At 45.7% G+C, this 26,868-nt stretch overlaps 1 protein-coding gene across 1 annotated transcript in view; it reads right to left on the bottom strand.

Moving 5' to 3' along the window:
• Positions 1-26,868, bottom strand: part of Cog7 (component of oligomeric golgi complex 7) — a 66,464-nt gene that overhangs the window by 6,420 nt on the left and 33,176 nt on the right. Inside the window, exons 8-15 of the mRNA XM_040755205.1 lie at positions 24,044-24,171; positions 22,950-23,104; positions 18,338-18,454; positions 15,930-15,995; positions 11,652-11,838; positions 10,201-10,341; positions 4,332-4,415; positions 3,000-3,114 (exon numbers count right to left, since the gene is read on the bottom strand). Coding sequence (XP_040611139.1) covers positions 3,000-3,114; positions 4,332-4,415; positions 10,201-10,341; positions 11,652-11,838; positions 15,930-15,995; positions 18,338-18,454; positions 22,950-23,104; positions 24,044-24,171 — 993 coding nt within the window. The remainder of the gene's footprint in view (positions 1-2,999; positions 3,115-4,331; positions 4,416-10,200; positions 10,342-11,651; positions 11,839-15,929; positions 15,996-18,337; positions 18,455-22,949; positions 23,105-24,043; positions 24,172-26,868) is intronic.

The raw sequence follows: 26,868 nt of genomic DNA, 5'->3' as shown, positions 1-26,868 counted from the left end.
GGTGGTTTGAATGAGAATGACCCTCTCAGGCTCATATATTTGAATGCTCAGGCCCCGGATGGCGGAACTGTCTGAGAAGGATTAGGAGGCGTGGCCTTGTTGGAGGAGGTATGGTGCTGGGATCAGGCTATGAGGTTTTAAAAGTCTGTCATTCTGAGTTAGCCCTCTCTCTCTGAGTCATGGTTATTGCCTCAGCATGTGAGCTCTCAGTCACTGTTCCAGCACCATGCCTGCCTGCTGCCATGCTCCCCGCCATGATGGTCATGGACTCTAACCACCTGGAACCACGAGTGTCCAAATTTAATGCTTGCTTTTATAAGTTGCTTTGGCATGGTGTTTTGTCACAGCAAAACAGATAAGCAGCTAAAACACATCACAAGATACTTACTCCGATAGTAATAAACATTGAGATCAGGTGAGCTTTATCCCTGTAGCAAACTGTTTTGGAAAAATCTTCCTTCCAAACACCTGTGTTAGGAGAATCATTTCTAGAACTGTTTCCCAGAAGAGGAACAGAGAAGCCCTCAAAGCCCTTCGCCAATTTGCATTCCATCAACAGGATCTTAGCTTCAGTTTTCTTGTCTAAACTATAAGCCACATCATAAATAAGGTAGAATGCATGGTACACATTACAGTCTGTAATTTTAGCACTTGGGAGACTGAGGCAGGAGAATCATGGCAAGTTTGATGCTAACAAGAGCTATGTAGTGAGTTCTTATCTCAAAACAACAACAAATAAAACAAAATAAAACCTTACATGGACATTACATATGTTTTAGAGAACTATATAGTCAGCATTTATGAAGCATCTCCCTGGACAAGAAAAACACCCTTGCCAGAGGTGTGTGGGACTTGTGCACTCCTCTGCAGGCACGCCAGCAGTCCTGGATGACCAGGTCTCTTGCCAGGCCCTGCAGCCTCTGCACAGGCTCTTTCACATAGGCTTCCCAGTGTGTGTAGCTCCGCCTGCCTCTGCACACCCAGGGTGCTGGGACTGAAGGCAGTTGCCACCATGCCCAGGTAGCCTCACTCATTTTAACCCTACATAGTACTTCACTGTGCCACTGTGCCATGACCATGGCCTGTGTTCCATGCTTCTGGCAATGGACATGTGGGTTGGCTCCAGGCTGAGGCTGTTGCCAAGTTACCAGGCAGATTCTTACAGACGTATATGAGGCACACAAGGAAAAGGCTCTAGGATCTGTATTTAGACAGGTCAAAGGGTAAGTACACTGTCACTTTTATCAGAAATACTGTTTTCAAACTGGATATACCAGTTCACAGCAATGGGCTCAAGTTCTCTGGTCTTCCTGCACTTATATTCCCAGTAAGTTTTAAAATGGAATCATTGCATATATCATCACTGTTCTTCATGCTTAATATGCTGACAACATCTAAATTCTTAGATAGTCTCCCATATTTTTAAATGTTTATTTAGTTTTTATTTGTGGCCCTGGCTGGCCACAAACTCACAGAGATGTACCTGCGTCTGTCGCCTGAGTGCTTGGATCAAGCCACCACACCCAGCTCACTTTTCAAGTTCCTCTATAGTTCCTACCTCTCATTTAGAAATCTACCTACCCCTAAAAATTATATTATTCACCCATATTTCAACTGAGTACATTTAAAATTTTTAAATTTGAACTATAAAAGCTTTTACAAAGAGCTCTGAGTGTCTGCCCCTCATGCTTATGAGTCCATGAGACCTAGGGAAGTTTTGTCTGTATAATTCTGGGAACGACTATGGACACTTGTCCCTCTGTGGGACAGCAGGCTTGAATGTTCACTCAGTCCAGCACCCTGATCATCCTGTTCAGTCCTCTCCCAAGGTCACTAATTCTGCTTTCTGCTCTGTCAAAGCTGGAGCTCCACGGTTTTGTCTGTTCTCACCATGTGTCTGGCAATGTCTTCCTTGTGTACCTCACGTTGTTAGCTGACACTGCAGGCATGCGCCTGTCACATTTTTTATAAACAGAAAATAATCACTTTGGTCTCACTTCCTTGAGTTCAATGTCATCTCACAATCATTCTCTTTTCTTTTTAGTTGCATTTTCATGGGTTGCCTTCTAGCTTCTCTCATTTCTAACCTTCCAAAGCAATTTTATCTTCATTGTGCTACTTCCTATGAGTGGCTGAATCTTTTACATACCAAATGTGCTTTTTTTCTTTACTCAAAAAAATATTCTATATTGGGAGTTAAGATGATTTTTGATCAGCAAGTATGTGTCCCCTGCTCAACGTCATCAGATACACACAAATAATAAGCAAAGGGAAGCAGTTAAATGGGTTGAGACAGAGGGACATGTGGAGGCAGGAGCGAGCTGCAGGCAGAGGCGTCCACACAGGACACACTCTGCTTATGACAACACGAAAACTTCCTATGGAGTGGCAGCTTACCTCCTCACTCCCAAGGAGCAAGGATGCATATCATGGGACCTTGGACTTGTGCACTCACGGTCATCACCACTAGCTGCCAAGATCCCAGGAGTTCCTGCCACTGCTTCCAGTTGTGGGTGCTCTGGGCTCCCTGCAGGATTCTCCACTGTTTCCAGGGTGCTCTGCAGAGCAAAGCAAAGCAAGAGAGCTCTTTCCCTAACCCTGGTCAGACCTCATCCCTGCAGAAGTCCCTCAGAGGGGCACTCAGTCTTTCTTAGTTCCATTATATAGTATACATATATCTGCTTTTTGTTTGGTTTTATTTTCTTTGGATTTTTTTTTTTTTTTTTTTTTTTTTTGCGGGAGATCTTATTCTGTAGTCCAGGTTAGTGTGGGACTTACCATGAAGTCCAGACTGGCCTGATTCTTACAGTGGTCCTCCTGCCTGTGCCTCTCACTTGCTGAGATAATAGGTATGAGCCACCAACCGAGCTCTCCTATTCTGTATCCCTGGGAGTATACAGAGATTTGCGGAGGATGAGATGTTAACATGAAGCCATGAGCACTATATGGTGCCCAAAGATCCCTGGACAGCAGGTTCTAAGACTTCCTGGTCCTCTCACCTTGCTCAGGAGGAAATGGCAGCTTCCCAGCATGCAAGGCCAGCTCTAATGCAGAGTCCTCTTGAGTCACAAATGGCTCAAGATTCAAAGGCAGGGACATGATGTACTGCCCAATCTGAAACAAAAGAAAGCACTTTCAGCTTGACACTGACACACCTACCTAATTACTTGAAAAAGTTCGCTTATGAGAGACAAAACTGCTAGACCTGGGGTGAGCACCAGTGTGAGGTAATACTAGTTATGGCAACACCTCAGAAATAACCACTAAGGGCTGGGGAGAACTCAGCCAGTGAAGCACTGCTGAGCAAGCCTGAGGAAGAGCACAAGTTCTTCCCCCAGCACCGTGCACAAAGCCAGTGGGGGGGGGAGGGGCATGCCCACAACCCAGGCCTGAGGAAACAGACAGTGGATCCCTGGGGCTTGTTAACCAGCCGACTAGCTCTAGGTCAACAAGGTGGCTATCTGGCCTCTACACACACACACACACACACACACACACACACACACACGGAGGCCTGCTCCACCCTGTAGATACATCCTTCTCAACAGTGGTTCCAATGTCCTGAAATTCGTCCAGCACCACCTATTTCAATGAGGCAGTGGGTACTAAAGAACTTCGTGAGATTAAAACCCTGTGTAAAGTTGAGTTCTCTTTACTGCTCACAGACAAAAGCTCCCTAAGGTGCTAATGTTGGCAAGTGCACTCCGGGCCCTGCCATTTGAACTCACACTTAGTTCTATTTCTCTCCTTCTCAAGGCGGATTAGCCAGGAGAAAGAAGCGACTATACTTGGAAGTTGCCATTCATAACTACAGTCTAGAGAGAAAACTATATTGTATTCCACACACTAGAAAACAAAGATGGCAGAAACTTCTTGGCTGATGCAGAATCACAAGAGGGAATCTTGTAAGATGTTCAGGGAAAGCGCACAGCTAATACAGCATTTGTCACCAATGGGCAAGGTAGACATATGATGCCACCTGTGCCATTTCAGGCACTCCCTTCTATTACAATTCACAATTGTTTGTGTTTTACGGTAGGCACAGAAGAATAGAAAACAATTTGGCCACCTGTTCCTTGATTTCCCATGTGAGAATTTCCAAGTAGACTCAATCCTGACACCCTTAGGGGTAACACTGGAAGTGTGGGACAGGTGTGACAGTGTCTTAGAATCTGAAATCACTCATGGCTCTGCTGCATTTGCCCAGGATCTGAATGAAGACGATCCCAAACTAGGTCCACACAGCACAAACCAGCTGATGACTGCCCAGAGGGAATCAGAAGATAGACAGGGTGAGTTGTGAAATGCAGAGGTACCCAAGAAGTTCTTACATTGCTGATGTACTCGAGGGGGGTGAGGCTGAAGGCAGGCAGATCATCTGTCAGGGTTTCGCCAATGCCAGCTGTGTTCCAGCTCTGGAAGAGAGAGGAAGCAATCAGCAATATGCAGCCCCAGAAGGCACACTGTGACATAGTATAGGGAGCTCATGGCCTTCTAGGAGTCATCCATGGTCAGAGCTGATCTGAGGACCAGAGGACACTCAGCAAGCCAGGGACATCTCTTTGAACCTCCTAAAGACTGCCATAAGGTGCAAACTCCAACTCCCAGTCTCGCAGACGCACTTACCTTCTCAGCACAACTACCAGGTGGACACTGATCACTTCTGCTTATCTCACTAGCAACGTGAAATGAGTCAGGTGGCCCTCAGTCTGTGCTTACATGATGGGGTCACAATGCAAAAAAGGGGGCTAAACACGGGTGACTCCACTAACCTTGGCCTTCGGAACTCTAAAGAGGATGGGAGCCTCTGTGCTCTCTCTCAGAGACTGCATGAGGACTGCTCCTCCTGGGAGGGAGATCCAGGAAGCCCTGTGCTACACAGAACAACCCAACCTCACTCACCAAGGCCACCCTGCCTCATGTGAGGGTTCACTGCCTCCTCCATGCAGCTTTGGACTGACCCAGAGCTTGGACGAAACCTGAACAACTGTCCTCTGTCTCTGAGGTCTCCCTCTGTAGAGGGAGAGAGGGCCTCAGCACCCCAGGAAACATCTCTGACACTGCCGCATGAGCTTACCGGCCACCTGCAGGCAGGTCCCTGTCAACACACATGTGTGCACAGCCTCATCTTGGCACACCTTTCAAGGAAGCCCAGCTTCTTGATTCCAGCCTGGAGAACAAGGCCCTTCCTGGCTGGACTCCAGGAGGAACCCTGGAGGTCACAGCGCGGCTGCACTCAGCAGCCACCTGGTACCCGATCCGGTTGCTTGATCCTTTAAGCAGTATTCTGGGAACGGAACAACAAAGCTAGCCCAGGGCTCTTGGCCCAGGCTGAGCTTCAACAGGTCTCTATGTGTCACTGCCAACTCCATCTATCTGAAGGGTACTGGTTCTTTTCTTCCCTGCCATTGCTTCCCCCCTTTCCGTTTTCTAGACTCCTTGTTCTTGTTTGAGAGTCTTTTTACTCAAATATCCCACCCACCCAACTAACTCCCCATATACTGCTGGTTTGTTTGTTTGTTTGTTTGTTTGTTTGTTTGTTTGAGATTGGGGGGTCTCATAAGTCCCAGGCTGGCCTTAAATTCACCACACAGCCAAGGCTGGCCCTGAACTCCTGGTCCTCCCAAGCATTTGGTTTGTAGATACATCACCATGTGGTGCTGGGGACTAAACCCAAAGCTTCATGAACGCTAGGGAAGCACTCTATCACTAGTCCTCTATCCTTGCTCCAAAGCCACTTTAAAGAACACTCAATCCGCCCACACTTACTGCAGTGCTTCAAGTGAGAATGGCCCCCATATGCCCATATATTTGTATACTCAGTCCCCATTGGCTCACTGTTTGAGAAGAATTAGGATTAAAGTGTTAAATAAAGTGTGTCATTGGGGATGGGTTTGAAGTTTCAAAAGCCCATGCCAGGCCCAGTGCTCTTTGCCTGATGCCTGTGGATCAGGTAAAGTTCTCAGCTAATGCTCCAAAATCATGCCTGCTTGCAGGCCCCATGCTCCTTGCCATGATGATAATGGACTAACCTCTTAACCTATAAACAAACCCCCAGTTACATACTGTCTTTCATAAGAATTTCCTTGGTCCTGTGTCTCTTCACAGCAACAGAACAGTGACTAAGTCATTTACCTAGTACCCATGATGTTCAGTGACTCAGCTAGTCTTTGCCCTTGTTCTCAGAAGCTACTGAGACAGCAAGATGGCTGGAGGCCCCACCCCTTTCTACCTCACCCCCTAGCCTATTCTCTTCTCTGTCTTGTATATGCACAGAGACAGGCTGGCACTGAGGGTTCTGTGTGAGATGCAAGAGTTCAGAGGTACAAGGGGTCAGGGAAGGGATGCAGGCAAGTGTGGAGTTGCAGAAGTAAGGATGAAAAGAGAATGAACAGCTTTCCACACTAGCCTAGGAACGGGTACCATATTCAACAAGTAACCTTCTAAAGGTGAGATGGGCAGGAAGAGGACAGCAAGGAAGGGAAGGGACAAAAGAGAAAGGGGGGGAGAGAAAGAGAAGACAGTCTCACTGTGCAGGACTCTGGTTCCTCATCCAAAGAGTGACATTTATAAGACACCTGAAAATCAGAACATAGATGAGTGATGCTGAGAAACTATTGTAGGGGCCAAAGAGACAGCTCATCAGGTAGAGTGCTCTCCACCCACACTTGAGTTTGATCCCTAGAAGGAGAGAAATGACTCCCCAAAGTTGTTCTGTGGCCTCAACATACTGAGTATGGCACACATGTGCGTGCACTACACACACACACACACACAAGCAATAAAAAATCCTTCCTAGAGTCCTATTTGAGATGAAGCAGGGGGCTCCAGAGCTGGTCATCATGGAAATAGAATGAGTTTCCCACCCTCCTCTCTCTACTCTGCACGTGTACAAATTCCTGTAATAAAAAGCCTTTACAGCTGGGCGTGGTGGCACACACCTTGAATCCCAGCACTCAGGAGGCAAGTCTTTTTAAGTCTGAGGCTAGGGTGGTCCAAATAGTAAGTTCCAGGTCAGCCAGGACTACATAGTGGGACCAGGCAGCAGCCATGAAGTAGAAGGTCCAACGGAGGAGGACAGGGGTGAGAAACAACAAACCGTCACCGTCGCCTCCATCCATCAAGGGTGCTGGAGAAAGGCTTCTGGGAGGAGGCAGAGAGCTCAGGAGAACGGAGCCAGGCACTGGTGGAGGTGGTGGGAGGTGGAAAAGTTCAGAAAAGGGTCGAGATGGAATGACCTCAACTGGAAAGGTCTCAGAAAGCAGGCAAGTAAGGCTCACTTGAAGAGGGCAACACGGAAATGGTGTAGATTATTTCTTAATTGTTCAAGATTTATTTAAACTCCCCTTCAAAAGGGCTTTTCTACTCATCTGTCAGCAGGTAATACAGGTAAACGTCAATAATCTATTCTGAACTGAACATAGTGTTGGTTAATAGTCTTAAAATACAAAGGGGCAATACAATTTACCAGCCAACATTCAACACAAACACCAGTGACCAGGGTATTCTTTTCAAACCCTCCAGACCCAAGTGTTTGCCTTTGTATTGTGTGCTGGCTGCTGGCTCCCACACAAGTCTTTCTAATCTCCAAAGCTACCCTGGTCTATCCCAGTGTCCCAGCACCGTGGTAAAGCCTAACCCAAGAGTGGGGATTCCAGCAACTGGGCTATGACTCACAATAAGGAATTCTGGAAAGCAGAAATGGAGGCCAAAAGACAGGTGGGAGCCTGCTTCCATGTGGAACTAAGACTGACAGCTGGGTGAAGTGAGGCTGACATCTTAAACTATGACAAAATAAAGCAGTAGGAACACAGGCATCAAGATGGCTCAGTGGGTAAAGTGCTTGCTGTGAGAGTCTGAAGACACAACTCCTACTGTTCCGTTCAGTTTCCCTTCAATTTTAGTTAGTTAAACTCAAATAAGACTGCATCTGTATAATCTATATTCATGTTGCTTTTTTGTTTGGTTTGGTTTAGTTTTTGAGACAAAGTCTTACTATTTAGCCTATAGTTGTCATGAAGCTCACTTTGTGGCCCAGGCTGGCCTTGAACTCATAGAACTCTGCCTGCCACTGCCTTCGGAGTACTGGGATCAAAGGAGTATAACATTCTTTTGAAGATAATGTGTATAATATAACTTCATGTGTCCTTTGGATCCATTCTGTAGACATTGGTTCAGCCTGAGACACACTTGAGTAAGCAGGTAGTTAGGATTGCATGCTATCAAATGTTTACACTCACATTTTAGATGGTGACATTTTAAAGGGATTTACTACACTTTTTACTCTGCATTTTCCAATATCAAGTGTTTCTGAAAATGAATAGAAAATAAGAAACACAGTTAAGTAGAGGTGCATGCCTGTAACCCCAAATTTAAGAAGCTGAGGCAGGAGGCTCATGAGTTTGACATTAGTTTAGGAGACCTTATCTCAAAAAAACAGGTGGGAGGGTGGGGGTTATCATGGAGAGATGGCTCAGCAGTCAAGAGCACTGCCTGCTCTTGTAGAGGACTCAGGTTCAGTTCCCAGCACCCACATGATCACTCACAATCATCCATACCTCCAATTCCAGGAGATCCAGTGCCATCTTCTGGCCTCTGTGGACACTACACACACATGGTACTTGCACACACACACACACACACACACACTTAAATACATGAAATAAAAATAAATTTCAAATATTTATAAAAATGTAAATGTTTACTTTATACTTACATTTATTTTATTACATATACATACATGTGTGTATGTTTCTGATATATATCAGTTGTATATATTATACATACATGCATACATATATACATATACATATGTATATATATATAAAATCTCAAAGTAAGATTCACAGAAAGGAAGAAAACTATCATTTACTAAACATCTACTCTGTGGTGATGCTATGCTAAAATCTGCCATACACTACCCATAAGATGGAAACTACTGTGTCCACATGACTCATAGAAGGTTGAAGAAGCAGACCCTGACCACCTGGTCTCTGCATCATCTCTGCTGCAGCTCTCCGCAGTGCTGCCACCAAATCTCACAGAGTGAAAAATCAGAGTCCCAGAGTGGAATGAACATCAAAACCATACAGTTAAACAGTCATTTTATGAACAGAGATTTTTAGACCCACAGAGGGGCTGAGACTTTATCAAGGCTACACAGGGGTTCTTCATGCAATTTCCAGAAGGCAGCAGAAAGACACGGCCTTATAACTTCACCATGCAAGTTCTTGCCATTTCCTGAAAGGATCTGTGCACTATAAAAACCACAGATATAACTGGAGCTTTCCCAAATAACTATCTCCCACAAAAGTAGAACCTGAACAGAGTGAAGGAGCTGGTGAGACAATTGACCAGGGTGCTGTCCTGCCTAGTAACCCAAAGAAAGGCGACAGGATCAGAACCAGGAAGAGGTAGGACAAGTGGAGAAGATGTGACTGCTGGACAGCTCCTCCAAAAGCAACTGGGACAAGCACAGAAGGGGAAGAGCGCATGAGGAAGGGCAGTGAGCCCATCCTGAACAGACAGGCAGGATGTATGGAGGAAGAAAGTTGCAGCTCAGAGCTGTGTGTGTGGCCTTCAATCCCAGTGCCATCCAACTAAGGCAGAAAGGTCACAACTTCAAGGTCAGCCAGGGCAATCGGGCCAGTGAACAAGCGAAAGAGGCAGAGCCTCCTCTGAAATAGGATCAAGGCAGATAAGGCATTCTCCTGCCCAACAGCCAGAACTGCTCTCCCCGGCAGGACCAACCAACATCAGAAGATCAGGGGATCACAGCAGCATACAACTCCCTTAGCCCTGAGAAGGCAGAAAGGGCCTGCCAATGGGAAAGATGAATAAGCAATGCTGACAATCTTCAGAAAACTGGGCATGATGCTGTACACCTGCAATCATTGCACTCAGGATGTTGAGAGTCAGGCAAGCCTGAGCTACATGGTAAGACCCGGTCTCAAATAATGACAACCCATCATCATCATCATTATCGTTATCTTATGAAATGGCCTCTCAATATAGTGTCTGAGTAACCACAATTAAGATGAGAAACTCACGCCAAGCCAGAGACTGAAATGACAAAGTGGCTCTGCTGTTCTCGACAACGGCAAGGCTATTTGCGCCTGCCTCTCATGCAGGGAGGGAGAGGCATAGGCTGAGCACATGCAGGACCTGGGAGTATAGACATTGCAGTCCCTGGGAACTCACGTCCATCCTGGAGACGAGCAGCAGCTGCTGTTTGATGCGCAGGAAGACCGAGTCGAAAGCCAGCTGGTGAGCCTGCTGGTTCAGCCGGGTCAGGGCTGTGCGTGACGCAGACAGCAGGTTGTGATTACTGGACCCCTTCTCCTGAGACAGGAAAAGGCAAAGGCAGTTAGCAGCTAGGTAGAAACGCTGAAAAGTAACTAAGTGGAGCACAGTGAACATCTACAACAGTGGTCCCCAAACCTGGCTATGTACCCCACCCCATCCCCACCCTGGGAAAAGGCTGACTGGAAGATTCAAAGCTCCAAAATACTGAACCCATGACGGTTGACATCACTTCCCAGGTGACTCATGCATTTGTCCCAACATGAGTTTACGGATTTGCAGTTTAGGAAAACCAAATGTGTGACTATCCCTTGGGGACTGAGGAGAAGTAGGAAAGATCGTGACCTCACATATAAACAAGATTGATGGGCAGAACTCTGATTTCCAGAGAGGTCAGGCCAGTTACCCTTGGCTGAAAGCCAGAGCATGCATAACCTGTGTGAGTCCTGGGAATCCATACAGCCTGAGAAAAATCAGGGATGGAAAATGTAACCTTAGTTCTTGTGATTATAAATGGACCGATTACAACAGACATAAATCAGATTAGCAATAAAGATAAACAGAGTTGGTTTAACTTAATCTCAGAAGCATGGATGAATGAGTTTATAGAACTGCTTTAAGAAGTGTGTTTGTTAGGCTCAAATGCAGCCAGTGGGGGGCCAAGGTGCAGATGGGGAGACTTTGGGGAAACAACAGTAGGGTCTCAGTGCACAGTTCACCGCTCCCATCAAGAGAGCTGTAGATTGCATCTGGTGTCATAAGAATGCATCTATAGTGCAGAGGTGTTCTGACCAGATGCCCACAATCCTCTTACAACCCTGTGTGGCATGCCTAGGAGCTGGGTGACTCACCCCATTTGCTGGGAAGTCCTCTAGTCCCTGAAAACAAGGGCCCTAAAGCTCAAAGCCAAGGTCAGCTTCATGGCAGACAGACTAAGACTTCAGAGACTAGCCAGACCCACCCTCAAAATGCTCCTCTTTACAAGTTCACTCTAACTGCAAACAGTACACATCTGACCCCTGGCTGCCACTCAGTAAAGGGGACTGTGCTACCTAAGGACCAGGGACTCCCACTGTCATGGTCTCATAGACAAGTATATCTCTGAACTGAGCAACAGTAAGCTTCCTGGGCAATTCTCAAGCCTGGCTTTCATCCACCTGCCTGCTACAGTTTTGTCTCAGCAAGTTCCAACCCAGTGCCAGTTACTAGCTCCTTAAAAACCTCACAGACAGGAGACAGAGAGATGAAGGCAGGACCTGCAAACAGAGCCAGAAAACCTGGCACCAGGGGAGAGTGAGTGACAAGGGAAAGGTTTCATTGGTAAGAATGCTGCTGGTCTGATCTCATACCTTGAGGGTATAAAGTATTTCCATTAAACTGGCATATTCAGCAGGGTTATCTTTCTGGAGGTAATTATACTCCTGCCATGGGTTCTTGGCAGGGCTCTTCTTGTCTGTCAAGATGCTGTCCTGAAAACCTGCCAGGCTCCGAGGGCTGTAGGAGTCAGACAGATACTTCCCCGCTGTGGACAGGATCCTGAAAGCAAAGAGGTAAGCACAGTGCCCTGAGCCGGCGGGACTGAGCTCCATCGGCTCTTCCTAAATGTAGGACCCTCATGAGGGAGGCAGAATTAAGGTCTGCTTTATAAGGAAATGAAGACATCCTTCTTCATTTAGTAATGAGCTAGGCCTCAGGTGCAGAAAAGAAACCAGGGTTAACACTGAAAATCAACTTTAATCCTATTTTACACTCATGCCACCAGGAGTCACCATCTTGTTGCTGTGGTGGAAAGCCTTCCTAAGGGCAACTCACAGCTGGCTGCCATGTGGGATACTGTTCACTTCCATGCCCCATGGGCATCACGGAGTGGAAGAGTCAAATGCCTGTGTGAACCACTGCTAACTGTACCTCTATTCACCCTCAGCACATACTTTCCCCATACACTTGACTGTAATGTTGGTATTCATTGGCACACCACAAAGTTTACCTTTGTGGCTTGGATGCTACAGGGAGATCTATTGAGGGAAGCTGGCACTTTCCAGAGTCTTCAAGAAAGAAAAATGCCTCAGGGAGTGTCTCTGTGATAATCCACCCATGGTACTTCTGTGGAGTTGAATCTCTACCAACAGGAACTGAGGCTGCAAACACTCTTCCCCCTCGGCCCACCCTTGCCATTCAGCCTCCAGAGTTGAATGTGTACAGAATTGTAGGGAAAGAAGAGGCATTGTGACAACCCCAAATGCAGCTAACTGCCTGACCCTCTCTTTCAAATATTTCTTATGAAAGCAATTGCTTTGGACATGCCAAGTTTTAGACTGCACTCAGTTATTAAAACACAGGCCCCTGGGCTAGGCAGAGTGGCACATACCTGAAATCCCAGTACTCATGAGGTTGAGCAGGAGTATTACAAGTTTGAAGCAAACCTTGACCCTATCTCAAGAAAATAAAACAAAACCAGGCATGGTGACATACACCTTTAATCCCAACACCTAGAGAAAGACATTGGTGGATCTCTAAGAGTTCCAGGTCTGCCAGAGATGTACAGTGAGACCCTATCTTAAAAAATAAAAAGGGTACAGTAGTCCCCACACTTGCTGAACAACAATGCAGACAAAGGCTTCCTTCCTCAGAAACTCCCCATGCTCAAGCTGCTCCCCACCTACTCCCCTGAGGCTCAAGCTGGTGCTCCCATTGCATAAGTCCACCAGCAATTTGGTTGGTTCCTTTGTCTGTCTGGGAAACTGTGGCCTATTCCTGACCACCTCCCTTGGACTTCACCATGAGGTCTGGATTGAAGAAGTACTCTAATCATTTCCCTTCCCCTTCCGTTCCCTGCTCCATTTCATCCACCCCAGCTAACAGAACAGTCTTTCCAAAGGCAAGTCTGATTTTGTCTTTTTTCCAGAAGCAACCTTGGCTCTCCAGGGTAAAACAAAAACATGCAGAAGCCAATCCCTCACAGGCTCACATTTGTCTCTGCCCATCCACTGTCCTCCCATCCACACTCTCGCCCCTGCCTCACAGGCTCACTCTCTGACATACTCTCCCTCCTGAGTATGTCCCTCAGGAGGTCCCCAGGCTCTCCTCTTCCCAGGGCACTTGGCCCTTCGCTGCTAGCAGCCTCTTGCCTCTGCTGTGCACCTACCAGAGGTTTTCCTCTCATCTACAAAATGCTAAGGACAAAATAAAGTGGCTTCATCACCCAACTCTAGCACCCAGCACTGTGCCTGGCATATGATGGTGTTCACCAGCTGTTTGTGAAGGACCAGCAGCTGCACACGGGTAACCAGATGCTTTCATCACTGCCTTCTGGGCTCAGCTCTCCTCTCTTCCATGGACTTACAGTAATATATGCTTCCATCTCAGGTAGCCCATGGGAATCTGGCCTCCCTAGATTAGCTAGCCATCCCAGCTAAAGAAAACAAGACATGCCAGAAACAGTCTCTATAGTGAAGACTGCAGCTTAAAGTGTCTGTAAGCACAAGTCCAGATCCAGAGACCTAATAACATCTGCCCTTAGCCTCCCTCATCTCTATACAGACATCACCAGATGACCTCACCATTAGTGATGACTTGAGTCTCAGAGAAATGAGCCTTTGATTTCCCATCAACGCCCTCTACAGCTAAGCTGGGAATACTGAAGAGGTAAACAGTCCTAACTGTCAAGCTCAGAGATTAATGGAAAGGGCCAGCATGTACCAATGTGCCTGGTGAATGCAGTGCGTGTGTACTGAGGAGGGAAGGTTATACTTTTTCCTCAATCCTTCAAGACAAGCTATTTCTCTCCTTAGCCCTGGAGCCCTGTTCACTTACACTGAGTTCCTGAAACCCAACTGTACATTTGAATAATCCTACAAGGAACTTAAAAATGCAGACACTCCTAGACTTACAATGGGGCTGAGATCCAATAAACCCTCATAAGTTGAAACATCCTGAAGTTCTCAGCCTTCTAGGCTCCTAGCTTACCAACACTAGAGGGGGCGGAAAGAGAGAGCTATAGGATGGCTGCCACCAGCCTGCCTTGTAGGAAAGGACCATAGCCTGAGCAATGCTAGTCTAGAAAAGACCAAAATTTAAAATATGGTTTCTCCTGAATCGACCAGCGTGTAGCCAAAGCATCATAAACAACTATCATATGTACCAGTGTTCTAGAGGAAAGTAGCTAGCATCAGGAAGGTACAGAGAAGCGGTAGCAATCTCCCTGCCATCTCACCCAAGTCACCCAGGAAAGAGGCGACACCAGCTCTGCTTTACACAGTTATAACCCCTTGCAAAAGACCTGAAGGGTGACAACTGATGTCAGTCTTCTCCAGAGTATCTGCTCTGCCTTACCATGTGCCCATTCCTGGGGAGTGGCTTTGCTAGAGTGTGGGTTCTAAGTTGAGACAGATGGGAGATAAGATAAGCTTTACAGGGTGGCTGCCACACACCAAGCAGTGTCCCAGATGGGAACACAGATGGTGACTGTCCCCAGGCTCAGTGATTCCAGAATGATATCACCTCTTTCAGAGGCTGTGTGGTCTCTCACTGAAGCAGAGCCAGCCTTTTACCTTCTCACTAGGCTGTAAACTGCAGCTAGAAGCTCACCCCCATAGCCACCCAATCCACTTACCTTCCGAACCAAAGCCTTCCTGACCCGTTGGAAGGCAAAAGATTAGAGAAAGTTACTATGTCCTGAAGAGGCGAGATGTCTTACACATATATTCAGAGCAGTGCCAGTGTAAAGACAGACAAACAGAAGTGTGGGAACAACACTCATACATTCTGATGACAACAAAGTTAAAATCAATGCCTCTCTCAGCCAGGCATGGTAGTATATGCCTTTAATCCTAACCCCAGAACTTGGGAGATAGAGACAAGTGGATCTCTGTGAGTTCAAGGCTAGCTGGTCTATACAGTGAGTTTTAGGAAAGCCTGGCCTACATAGTAAGGACCTATCTAAACACACACACACACACACACACACACACACTTTAAGTAACTGTTAAACAACAACCACTACCACCCTCACACCAGGCTTCTTAATTCTGACAGAATGAAGGAACAAAGAAGCTGGGAAGCTTGGTAGGGAAACATCTGAATGGGGCAACGCTGGATCACATATAAAGCCCTGACAATATTAGAGGAGACACAGGAGGGTAAAATGGATTTTTCATAGTGCAGACTCCGAAATTCTCCTTTGATTCTCATCCCTTGGTAGCCTAGAATTCTACCCCAGGACTTGGAATGCAAGCTGCTTGGGTTAATCTTGATTCTCTGGGCTTGTCTTAGTCACCACTTGTAACATCGTCTCTATGAGGAAATTTATTTTGAGCCCAATAACTGACCATAAGTAGAAGCCTAACCCACATATAATTGGGAAACAGCATGTACTACTTCCTCATCTGGACCGGCTTCTCCATATCTAACCAGATTTATGTGACTACTGCCAAGTAGGATGAGTCTTGCCCTTTTAGGTGTTCAATAAATCTTTAATGGTGACAGTAATGACACCTTGTATCTAGCTAGATACAGGCAGTCCTCTGGCCCTGTGGCTTTTAGGTTCTGTCCTTGAACTGGATCAAACACCACCCAGCCAAGAACCCCAGGGGATGAAGGGCAAGGAGATCAAGGATGCCCCCTCCTACCTGTTTGCTAGCTGCTGCTCGAAGTCCCCACACTGGCGCAAGAGCTCTCCACAGGTGGCAATGATCCTAAAGAGAACATAAGGCACTTGAGCTCAAGCACAACCGGGCATGCCAGAGTTTACAAGACAAACACAGTCTCATTCATAAAAATCCTAACTATTTGCTCCTTCTGGTGGCACTGGATTCTGGGAAAAGAGTAAACCTGTCACTGGCTCCCTGAAACATTTTCTCAAATATAATGAATGCCAGGTGTAAGTGCAGGCTGCTCCTGACGTTCTCCGTGTTGCTAACGATTCTGCTTTGAATCACAATTCTACTCGATGCTACCACAGTTTCATGGCTCCAAAATACTGGGTTTAACTTTAAGAAAATTGGCTAGAAGTACTCGGTATTTAAAATTTGAAAGTGAAATGTATTACTCAATGCCTATTAGACAGCTACTATTTGCATAGAAAACTGTCTCCCTCTCACACATGAAAGACAGATGCTGATAAACCCATTTGTTTCTCAGAGATGAGCCTGAGTGACTGTCACATCTGCATTTCATAACCTTTTCATTTTGAAGTAATAGAATGCCAGACCTCAGATTATAATTACTGGTCCTTCTACAGCAAACCCATTATGTTGGAACAAATCCAAAGATTCAAAACATCTCAAGCCTAGTTAACGTTTAACTCTCCCTGAAAGTGCCTGTCATCACCAGGGTATCTGGGCATTCCATCATGAGAAAGGTTTATGAGAAAGTAAAATATTCCACTTGCCTCAGGAGCACCAGAGCAGCCTTATGCAGAGTATTTCCTGGTGTGCCAAGACCCCATGGGAGAGGAGATGCAGTTAGCACCCAAAACATCATAGTCCATAACAGAGGCCCTAAGATGGTAATCCAAGTTGATCTTGGGTAATGCTGGTTCACCCTGACCACCTTCAGAGGCTGCCTGAGCTCTGGCATTCACAGCATATACCATGATGTTACCATGTGACACACCAGTGTGAGGCAAGCTGTGTGAGTGGATGAGGTGGGCCAGCCCAAGAGCAGCTTGCTTCTGGAACACAGATCCTTAAGACGCAGCAGATTCCCTAGACACACCAGTCAGCGGCTTCAGCTACCAGCCCCATTGTCTCTGTGACAATGCAGATCACTTTGTGCCACAGCCTCAAATTTTGTGGACCATTTCAGAGATCTGGATTGTGTTTAATTTGCTTTACCTGCTGGCAACTAATTCAAATTTCTGTTAAATGCTATGATGGTAAGTGGTGTCTGTGGGTCAGAAACTTGTCAGCTGAACATGCCAGAGCCAACCTTTCCAACACACTGCTGATCAGACTCCCCAAGCCCAACCTAGTGTCTACCTAGTGGCCCAACAGTCACATGAGCTCTTCAGAGTGTAGCGGTTGACAACATGAGAGGGTTAGCTCAATGCCTGCCACTCAGCTTCTGAAGGATCCTTTCCAAAGGCATTCTCATATGATGAAGTGCTGTGGTTCTTAGACCCAAAACAGGACAAACCAGCTCAGCTGTACTCTCCAAAACACAGCTGAACACTGTAGCTTCGGGGAAAGAAAATACACACACACACAGGGGTTGAGGAGAAGGGGATCTCATACAAAGTGTAAAAGAGTTTCATTAAAGAAGACAGGCATTTGTAAAGAAGTTTTAAAAATATTTCATAGGGGCTGGAGAAATGGTTCAGTGATTAAGAGGACTTGTTGCTCTTGCAGAGGACAAAAGTTCAGTTCCCAGTACCCATGTGGTTGACTGTCTTAACTCTGGTTCCAGTGGATTTGATGCCCCCTTCTGGCCTCCTCTGGTACAGCATACACATAGTGCACAGACATAGATGCAGGCAAAACGCTCATACAGAAAATAAAAATAAATAAATCTTTAAAAAATAATATTTTACAAACTATAGGGATATTGTTGTATTTTTGTTGGCAGTTGTTTGGGTTTTCTATTTACTGGCTATTTAAATTTAGGTACTAGGTTTTTTTGTTTTTGTTTGCTTGGTTTTGGATAGTGGGGGGGTGAGACAGGGTTTTTCTGTGTAGCTTTGGAACCTGTCCTAGAACTAGCTCTTTAGACCAGGCTGGCCTTGAACTCACAGAGATCCACCTGCCTCTGCCTCCCGAGTGCTGGGATTAAATGTGTGCGCTGAGCCAGGATCACACACCACACCTTTGATCCCAGCACTCGGGAGGCAGTGACAGGATGAAGTCTGGTGTATATAACAAGTTTCCAAACAGCCAGGGCTATACAAAGGAACCTCAAAACAAACAAACAAACAAAGGCACTGAAAGAGAAAAACAAAAGAACACCCATAAACACACATATTTGACAGCACATTTTATGGCCACGATGCTTGCTCCATGTGGGGACGCATCACACTGTTACACTGAAACACCCACATTACCTGATAGAGTTCTGAAAAGCGGTCCAGTCTTCCTGGAAGAGGGAGTTGGGAGGAATATCATCCAGTCTGCACTTCTTTCGAATCGACTGGAGAGCATTGGTGAAATGAGACACATACCTAGGGAGGAGGAAGCGGCAGCTGTAAGGACAGCTGGTCCACAGCTGTGGACAAACTGTCAACCTGGCAAATGGCCTTCATTTAAGGCTTCTAAGGACAGGGCAGCCTTAGGGGATGTTCAGGATGAGGAGGGCAGGGATGGCCACCAAATGGAATCCGATGGCCAACATGGAGAGAGATGCTGCTGCTCAACGGCAACTCATCCTGGCATATGCACTTCTTTGGAAATAGGTTCTAGAAATGTCGCAGAGCACACAGCCCCACTGTAATACAGTTACTGACATTCCAGGTACTTTTGCAAGAAAATCTTCCAATCTAGACTAGTTATGGCAGGAAGACTAAAACTCGATGGTAGGAAAGAGAAACTAGGAGCACAGAGTTGGACTCCAGGTGGATGGAGACCCTCACAGGCACTCAGCATACCTCGACTGCAGGCAAGTAGTGCCTCGGCATCTTCAGACCTCAGTTTCCTTCTCTAAAATGGATTTAATGATACCTTTTGTATTATCTTATGAATAAATGAAACAGCATACAATCTCTGGAAAGCATGAATGAAATCTCTTGGCGAGGCATGCTTTTAAGGATGTAAATTTCCTCCCTGTGCCCTCAGGAGGAGGAGAAGGACAGAGGGGGCTGTGTCCTTGAACATCTGTACATCTCAATAAGCCTAACCTCCCTCCCTGCCTAGACCAACAGCTCTAGGAGAACAGAGCAGAATGTGAGCCCGGGCCTGAGAGGGGAGTTGTGTAGAGGAAAGAAAAGCTGCTCGTTCCCTTTGACATGGAAGAACCGACCACGGACACTCCACAACCTACAGACGCTGCACGCCACTCATCTGGCTTTACAAAGGCCTTCCAGGCAGAGGCCTCGAGAGCAAACTGGCAGGAAAAGTTAGGGGACATAACTGTGTCAGTTGTGAGAAATTAAACAACTGTCAGCAGCTAGCAAGTGTGGTAAGTGTGCCAAGAACAGGCTACTCCTGGAATGCTGAGCAGACAGGGATTTCACTATTGTTCAGTTCCGAATGCAGAACACAGTGCAGCTTTTAGCCCATTATTTATATAATACATTATACTCTGCAGTTCACTTTCAGAATATACAGCTTCAGGTGCCCACCACCAGAGAGCTACTCACTGGCTGGGACATCAGTCATAATCTTTTCCTTAATGTTCACCACTGTCAGTTTACTTGAAGCAAAGACTCTGAAACTCAGAGAGGAGCAGTGACCCGTACGTAATCCTGGCTCCTAGGTGCCAGGACCAGGCTGAGGCCAGGTTGAACCAGTTCCAGCACCCCATGCCTGCCACAGCTGTGAAGCCACTTTTCTCCAGTCACATATGGCTAACTTAGTACGCAGGGCCAGAGAGCATGTCAGGTCATTCATTCTGCCCCATCCTCCCCACCCTGCCCCAAGCCCCTCTCTCCTGACAACAGGCAGGGGCTTATCCACTTAAACCTTGATAAAATTAGCTTCAGCTCCATTCACAAACTAGAAATATTGATAATATCCAAATTCTAGATACTTTGGTATACAATAACTTTTAATGTAAATATAAATTATTTTTCAATCATTAAAAACAACAAACAGAAGAAAAGCAAAACTGATAAGTGCTCAGAGGAGTAAGAGCTAAAGAAAGAAAATGACTTAAAAGCTCAAGACCTCATTTTCATAGCTGAGAGATGACAGATAATATTTTAAACGTTGGTGAAATCTTACTTATCTGCAAAGAGTCAGAAAACCAAAACCTAAGCATTCCAACATGCTACCTTTATGGAAAGGACTGAAAACTGATAGACGGGGAGCATATTTTTATATTTCTTATGTTTTGTATTAGGGGAGAACTATGTCTAAATGCATTATTTCTACAACCTTACAGAATAGTTTTTAAATCCCAAAAGAAAACCTCTCCACCCACAAAATCCTGACGATGGCAGGACAAGAAAAGACTTTTTTAAAAAGAGGCAGGGTGGGGGTCATCTGGAAACTTGGCTCAGTAATTAAGGGCACTGGATGCTTTTGCAGAGAACCCGGGTTCAATTCCCAGCACCCACATGGCACCTCACAACAATCTGTAACTCCAGTTCCAGGAAATCAGTGCTGCCTTCTGACCTCCAGGGATACTAGACAAGCACATGGTGTACAAACAGACTTGCAGGCAAAACATCCATACACATGAACTAAATAAACCTAAAAAATAAAAATGAAAAAGTAAATACTACACTCAGTACTAATACTTCTCTCTTTCAGAAACACACCTGGGTTCGTCTGGACAAACCTCTAACCCGTAAGGACTCAACAGGGCTGCCAAGAACATTAGACTCACGGGGGTGAGCTTGGTATTTCTGGAATGACAAGAGCTCCCTAACATCCTAAGCAAACCAGCATTCAATTCAGTATATGGATCTGGAAACGCAAGGCAACTTCGTGGAGGAACAGATTCTCACAGGGAGGACCTTGGAGAGCATAACAATGTATGTGCAGCTCACAGAGCTGGGTAAGACTGTTGACTATTTTTCTCCCCACACCCTGAGGTAGTGTGCATAGCCCCTTCCCGCACTATGAAAGTTATCCAGTAGGTGAAGCTTCCTAGCTGTAACCAGCTTGGTCTCCCCATGTTCTGTAACTCTAATATGTAGTATTTTCAGAAGTAGGGTCTCCCTATCAAGTTCTGAAGGGTAACCAAGAGCAACAGCAATAATCCATATTGTTTAGAGGAGTCTATGGGACTCCACTGACCAACAACTCAAAAAGACACAACCCATAGCTAACACTGTTGTTTTGTTTTGTTTGATAGCGTATGGTGTCTAGGGCAAGATATGCCCACTAATGTAATAGTTGCATGAATATTATGGGCATCAAGTACTTTCTAAGCAGATTTAAGACTTGACTCACAAGATGAAACTCATGCACTGCCTTGTACTGCTAGAATAGGCAAAAGCCTGTGGTTGGCTAGGTTATAGGTTCTAGGAGAAACCTAAAACTATCACTCAACTAAATGGACAGACTAATAAACTGTCCCCTAAATTGTCATCTTTATACCCACGGGTGAGTGCATCTCTCAACCCTCTCCAGAGAAGCTTCTTTTAACTGTAGATGGGTTAGTACAGAGACTCACAGCCTTCCAATGCACACAGAGCACGAGACTGTGGAGAGCTCAGCTCTAAAGGGGACAGCTGTATCACCCCTAATCCCAGACCTAGGGATCACCAGAGAGAGGAGATGGGAAGACTGTAAGAGCCAGAGGTAGTGCACATCTGCAAAGAAGCAGCGTGTGCTGGACATGACAGCACCACTGCACACGAGCTCACAAAAGCCTGCCCAATCCAAGCACAGGCTGGGAGGAATCACGAAGTTCCACCCCTAGCTGAGCAGCTGTTGGCAACTGATGGCTGCTGGGGGAAGGAGAGTCAGTGTTTCCTCAGAGAAGCAGCCCCCAAATGGCCCAACACACATGTGCATACTGGTGGTACTAAGTAGACCCTGGGTATAAAAAAGACAGAGCACATGAGGTTGGGAAGGAAAGTGGTGGGGGAGAGAACAGAAATGGGGGCAGATCTGAGAAAAAGACATTATATAAAGACTGGAGGATGTCGGCTCCCAAGGACCCTCATGCCTCAGTTACGAGGTCAGAGGACCCAGCCTCAAGCCTCTTCCTTATTCTTCTGACAAAATGTGGCTAAGCTGCCCCGTTTTTCTTTTTCTTTCTTTCAGTAACATCTTTGGTTTTGCTTTTTGAGCACTGGGTATTTACCTGGAGTCCTCATGCATGAAAATCAGTCTGCCTTTGATGACACCTCCATCTCCTCTATGTTTCCCCAGGCAAGCAGGAACCTGCTCTGGTTTTCTCTCTCATCTTGCCTGTTCTGGGCATTTCAAACAGACGATGTTCTCTAAGTAGCTTATATCACCTATAAGCTATTTATATATCACTTTTTAATTTTACTTCAAAATTTTTAGTGTGTGTGTGTGTTGTTGTTTTGTTTTGAAACAGGGTCTCTTTACATAGCCCTGGTTGGCTTTGAACTATGTAGATCCAATTGGCCTCAAATTCACAGATATCTGCCTTCTTCTGCCTCTGCCTCTGCCTCTGCCTCTCTGCCTCTCTCTCTGCCTCTCTCTCTGCCTCTCTCTCTGCCTCTCTGCCTCTCTGCCTCTCTGCCTCTCTGCCTCTGCCTCTGCCTCTGCCTCTGTGCTGGGATTAAAGGTGGTAACACCACACCTGGCTCACCTGACATTTTAAATTACATATCTAATCACAGCCACTGGATGGACATGTTGATAACTTCCAGTGCTCCACCTATGCAAATGGTGCCCCACGTAGCACCCTTAAGAACAATCTCTAAAAAAAAAAAAAAAGAAAGAAAAGAACATCCTCTTGGGTTCAGGTATGGGTGTTTCCCAAGGGTCACAGCAGGAACGTAAGAAACACTCTCAACTGGAACACATACAACCCTCCAAGTTGTCCGGCCCTGCCCCCAGCTCCTTCAGCCTTACTTGGCAAAGAGGGATTTCAGGGCTGTCAGCAGTCCACAGGTCCCCAGGCCATTGGTGAACTTAGCACATCTGTCAACAGCTGCAGATGCCAGGCCAAAGAGTTTGTGCACAGAATGGCTCAGCTCCTGAACGCAGTCGATCACTTCTCCGTGCTCCTGGGCAGTAGATACAGATAAACAAAAGCCTCATCAGATTCGAGAATGCTGGTATTAACAAAGAGAGCCCACCAGCATTTACAGGGCATGACTGGCAAGCCCACTCACCTGTGACTACATCACATAAGAAAGCAAAATACCGTCCCCAACTGTGATGGCTCTCCAAGAGCCTGAGCCAGACACACAAAAAAACACACATACACAAACATGGATGGACAGCAGTTTATGTGGCTGGTAAGAGCTCAGAAACTAACTCCTGACAGAAAAATACAACCAAAATTTAGCTAGTTCATTCTTATATTCTTCATTTCTTTCTTCTTTTTCTATGATTATTAAAATAGTTCTTAGCCTTCCATTCCTACAGCTAGGAAAAATATCCCTGGACTAGACACTCCAAGGAGTGCGACAGGAAATGACTCCTGCAGGGCCTACTGAGGCAGAGGTAGGTCCCTAGAGGTGGCAGACTTCACTACTCTTCTTTCAACGCTTTTGAAGCAGCTCACCTCATGCCTCAAACAGCCCGAGACACGAGATGGCCTGGATCCCTTGGTGCCCACACAAGGTAACTGCTTTGAAACCCTTAAGACAGAAGGCAAAGGAACAACTTAAGACAGAATCACTAAATAGAAGAGATAGAAAGTTAAGATTTAAGTCTCTCTGTTTTGTTTTGTTTGCTTTCCCTTTCAACTGGTGATTTGAAATGAAATGGAAGCACATTGGTAGCGCATTTTATATCTGGAGTACGAGAGTACATGAGGCATTTAAAGCCAGCCAGCTTGCTTTCTTCCTTTCCTCCTTTCTTCCCTTTTACAGCCCCTCGATCCCATTCCAACCCTCCCCTCGATCCCATTCCAACCCTCCACTATACACAACCAAGTGACTAGCACACAGAATGCTTGACACAGCTAGCAGCAGTGCTGCAGCAGCATTAGACGTTACCAGAGGCACAGCGCTGATCTGTATGAGAAGGTTGTTCTCCTCCATGTCACCGTACTTCAGCTGGTAGGGTTTATATGGACCATACACAGCATCCACCAGCTCCACAACTTTCACCAGATTGTGGTCCTCTGTAGGGAAATTAAAATGATAGGCAAATAATCTGAAACTGGTTGCTGAAAACAATAGGAAAAAGGTACTTTCCTGGAACACTCCCTGACCTGCCTACATTGCATTAATCTGCTTTCTCAGTCATGGAAGCCTCTGGGATCATCAGAGCAAAAATCTGGGCTTTTTGTGTTGTTTACTACAAGTTAATATTGCAGACACCATGCCCCTAGAGATCTCAGAGATTCAGTTGCAAACTCCTGGGCCCAGGAACAGTGATGCACATCTACAATGTCAGGTAGAGGTGACAAGAGGAGGCATTTTGTCACCCTCGGCTACACAGTGAGTTTGAGGCCAGCCTAGGCTTCATGAGACTGTTTCAAAAAAACAAACCAGGGGCTGGAAAAATGGTTCAGCAGTTAACAGCTTATTCTGCTTTTTCAAAGGACCTGAATTTGGTCCCCAGCACCCAAATGAGGCTGTTCACAGTCACCGTTAACTCCAGCTCCAATGCCTTTGGCCTCCTCAGGCATCTATACTCATGTGCACACTCTCTCTCTCTCCCTCTCTCTCTCTCTCTCTTACACACACACACACACACACTCTCTCTCTCTCACACACACACACACACAATTTAAGAAATAAAAATAAATCTTAAAAACAAACAGCACTTATCAGAGGCCAGTGCAATGGCTCACAGCAAGGAAAGGAACTTACTGTCAAGCTTAATGACCTGAATTTGATTCCTGAGACTCCCATAATTGTCCTCTGGCCTCCACATGTGTGCCATGGCACATTCATGCTCACATGCTTGCATACTAAACAGTGAAAAATACAACCAAATAAAAACCACATTTGACAGGGCCAAGAACCAGCTATAGAGAAGAGGCTCTGTAGACGACACTCCCCCATCTGCAATGATCTCAAGAAGGGGTTCTGTAGAAGGACCCCCAACTCTGCTCATCTGCAATGACCCTGAGAATGGGCTCTGTAGGAGACCCCCACCATCAACCCCCCACTCCATCCCCATTCATCTGCAGTAAACCTGAGAAGGGGCTCTACATGGGGCTGGGAAAACCACATCCTCACATGTAAAAGGATCACATTAGACACATATCTATCACCCTGCACAAAAATTAGGCCCAAGAGAATCAATCTCAATTTGAAATCTGAAACACTAAAACTAGAAAACATATCCAATGTAAGAAGGGGCCTTCTGAATAGGACTGCATTTCCCTAGGAATCAAGGGCAACAACTGGCAAGTGTGACCTCATAAAACTAAAAAGCGTCTACACAGCTAAGGGAATCATCAATGAAGTCAAGAAGGAGAAACCTACAGCATGGGATAGACTTTCTGCCAGCTATACATCTGACAGAAGATTAACACTTAGAATATGTTAAATAATTCAAAAACCAGAGTCAAAAAAACAAGTGTCCCAACTAAAAAATAGGCTAGGGATCTAAATAGAGAGTTCTCAATAGAGGAAATAAAAATGACTAATAAATACCTTAAAATATTTATCATTCCTAGCAATTAGGAAAATGTAAATTAAAATAACTGAGATCTCATCTCACCCAGTCAGAATGGCTAACGGCTAACATCAACAAAACAACTGACAACAAACACTGGCAAGGTTGTAGAAAATGGGGAACCCTCCTTCACTACTGGTGGGAAGGCAAATTGATGCAGCCACTCTGGAAATCAGTGTAGAGAATCCTCACAAAACTAAAAATAAATCTATTCTGTGAGTCAGATACACCTCTTCTTGGCATAGGCCCAAAGGGGTTGACATTCTACTCTACAGATATTTACTCAACCATGTTCATTGCTGCTCTATTCACAATAGTCAGAAAATGTCTTTCAATTGATAAACAGATAATGAAAATATGGTATAATAAGGTGTTAGTGGCACAGGCCTTTAATCTCAGCACTCAGGAGGCAGAGACAAACTCTATGAGTTTGAGGCCAGCCTGGTCTACTGAGTGAGTTCCAGGATGGCAAGGGCTGCACAGAGAAACCCTGTCTTGAAATAAGTATTATGAATAAGTAAATACATATTTTTTAAATGTGGTGTAACACTATGTAGTTATAAAGAAAATTGAAATCATGAAACTTTCAGATAGATGGGTGGACCTAAAACATTATATTGAGTGAGGTAACCCAGCTCCAGAAAGACAAACACTGCACGTGAGAAAGAGGGAACAGGCAGGATGAATACAGTGAGAGGGGAGGAGGCTGCTGCTGCTGCTTTCATTCGTTGGTCAGTTGGCTGGTTGGTTGGCTGGTTGGTTGGCTGGTTGGTTGGTTGGCTGGTTGGTTGGTTGGTTGGTTGGTTGGTTGGTTGGTTGGTCGGTCGGTTGGTTTTTTAAGGCAGGGTCTCATGTATTCCACGCTGGCCTCAAACATGCTTTGTAGCTGAAGATGACATTGAACTCCTGACCCTCTTGCCTCTACCTCCAAAATCCTAGGATTACAGGTGTGCACCAACATGCCCAGTGTATGTGGTGCTGGGTTCAAACTCAAGGCGTCACGTTGTACTAAAAAGCACACACCTGAGCTCCATCCTCTGCCTACCCCTATCACTTCTTTATTACAGAAGAATGCCAGCCAGGAAAGTAGAAAGAATGAGAGAATTAGGAAATCATCCCTTTGTTATCAGCCACGTAAGAATTTATTCAGATAGCCTGTACCAATGGATGTTCCTGAATGAATAGCTTA

Source organism: Mesocricetus auratus, unplaced genomic scaffold (assembly GCF_017639785.1).
Source record: "Mesocricetus auratus isolate SY011 unplaced genomic scaffold, BCM_Maur_2.0 Super-Scaffold_4256, whole genome shotgun sequence".
Classification (NCBI taxonomy): Eukaryota; Metazoa; Chordata; class Mammalia; order Rodentia; family Cricetidae; genus Mesocricetus; species Mesocricetus auratus.
Note: the sequence above shows the minus strand (reverse complement) of the source record. Positions and strands in the feature narration are given on the sequence as shown.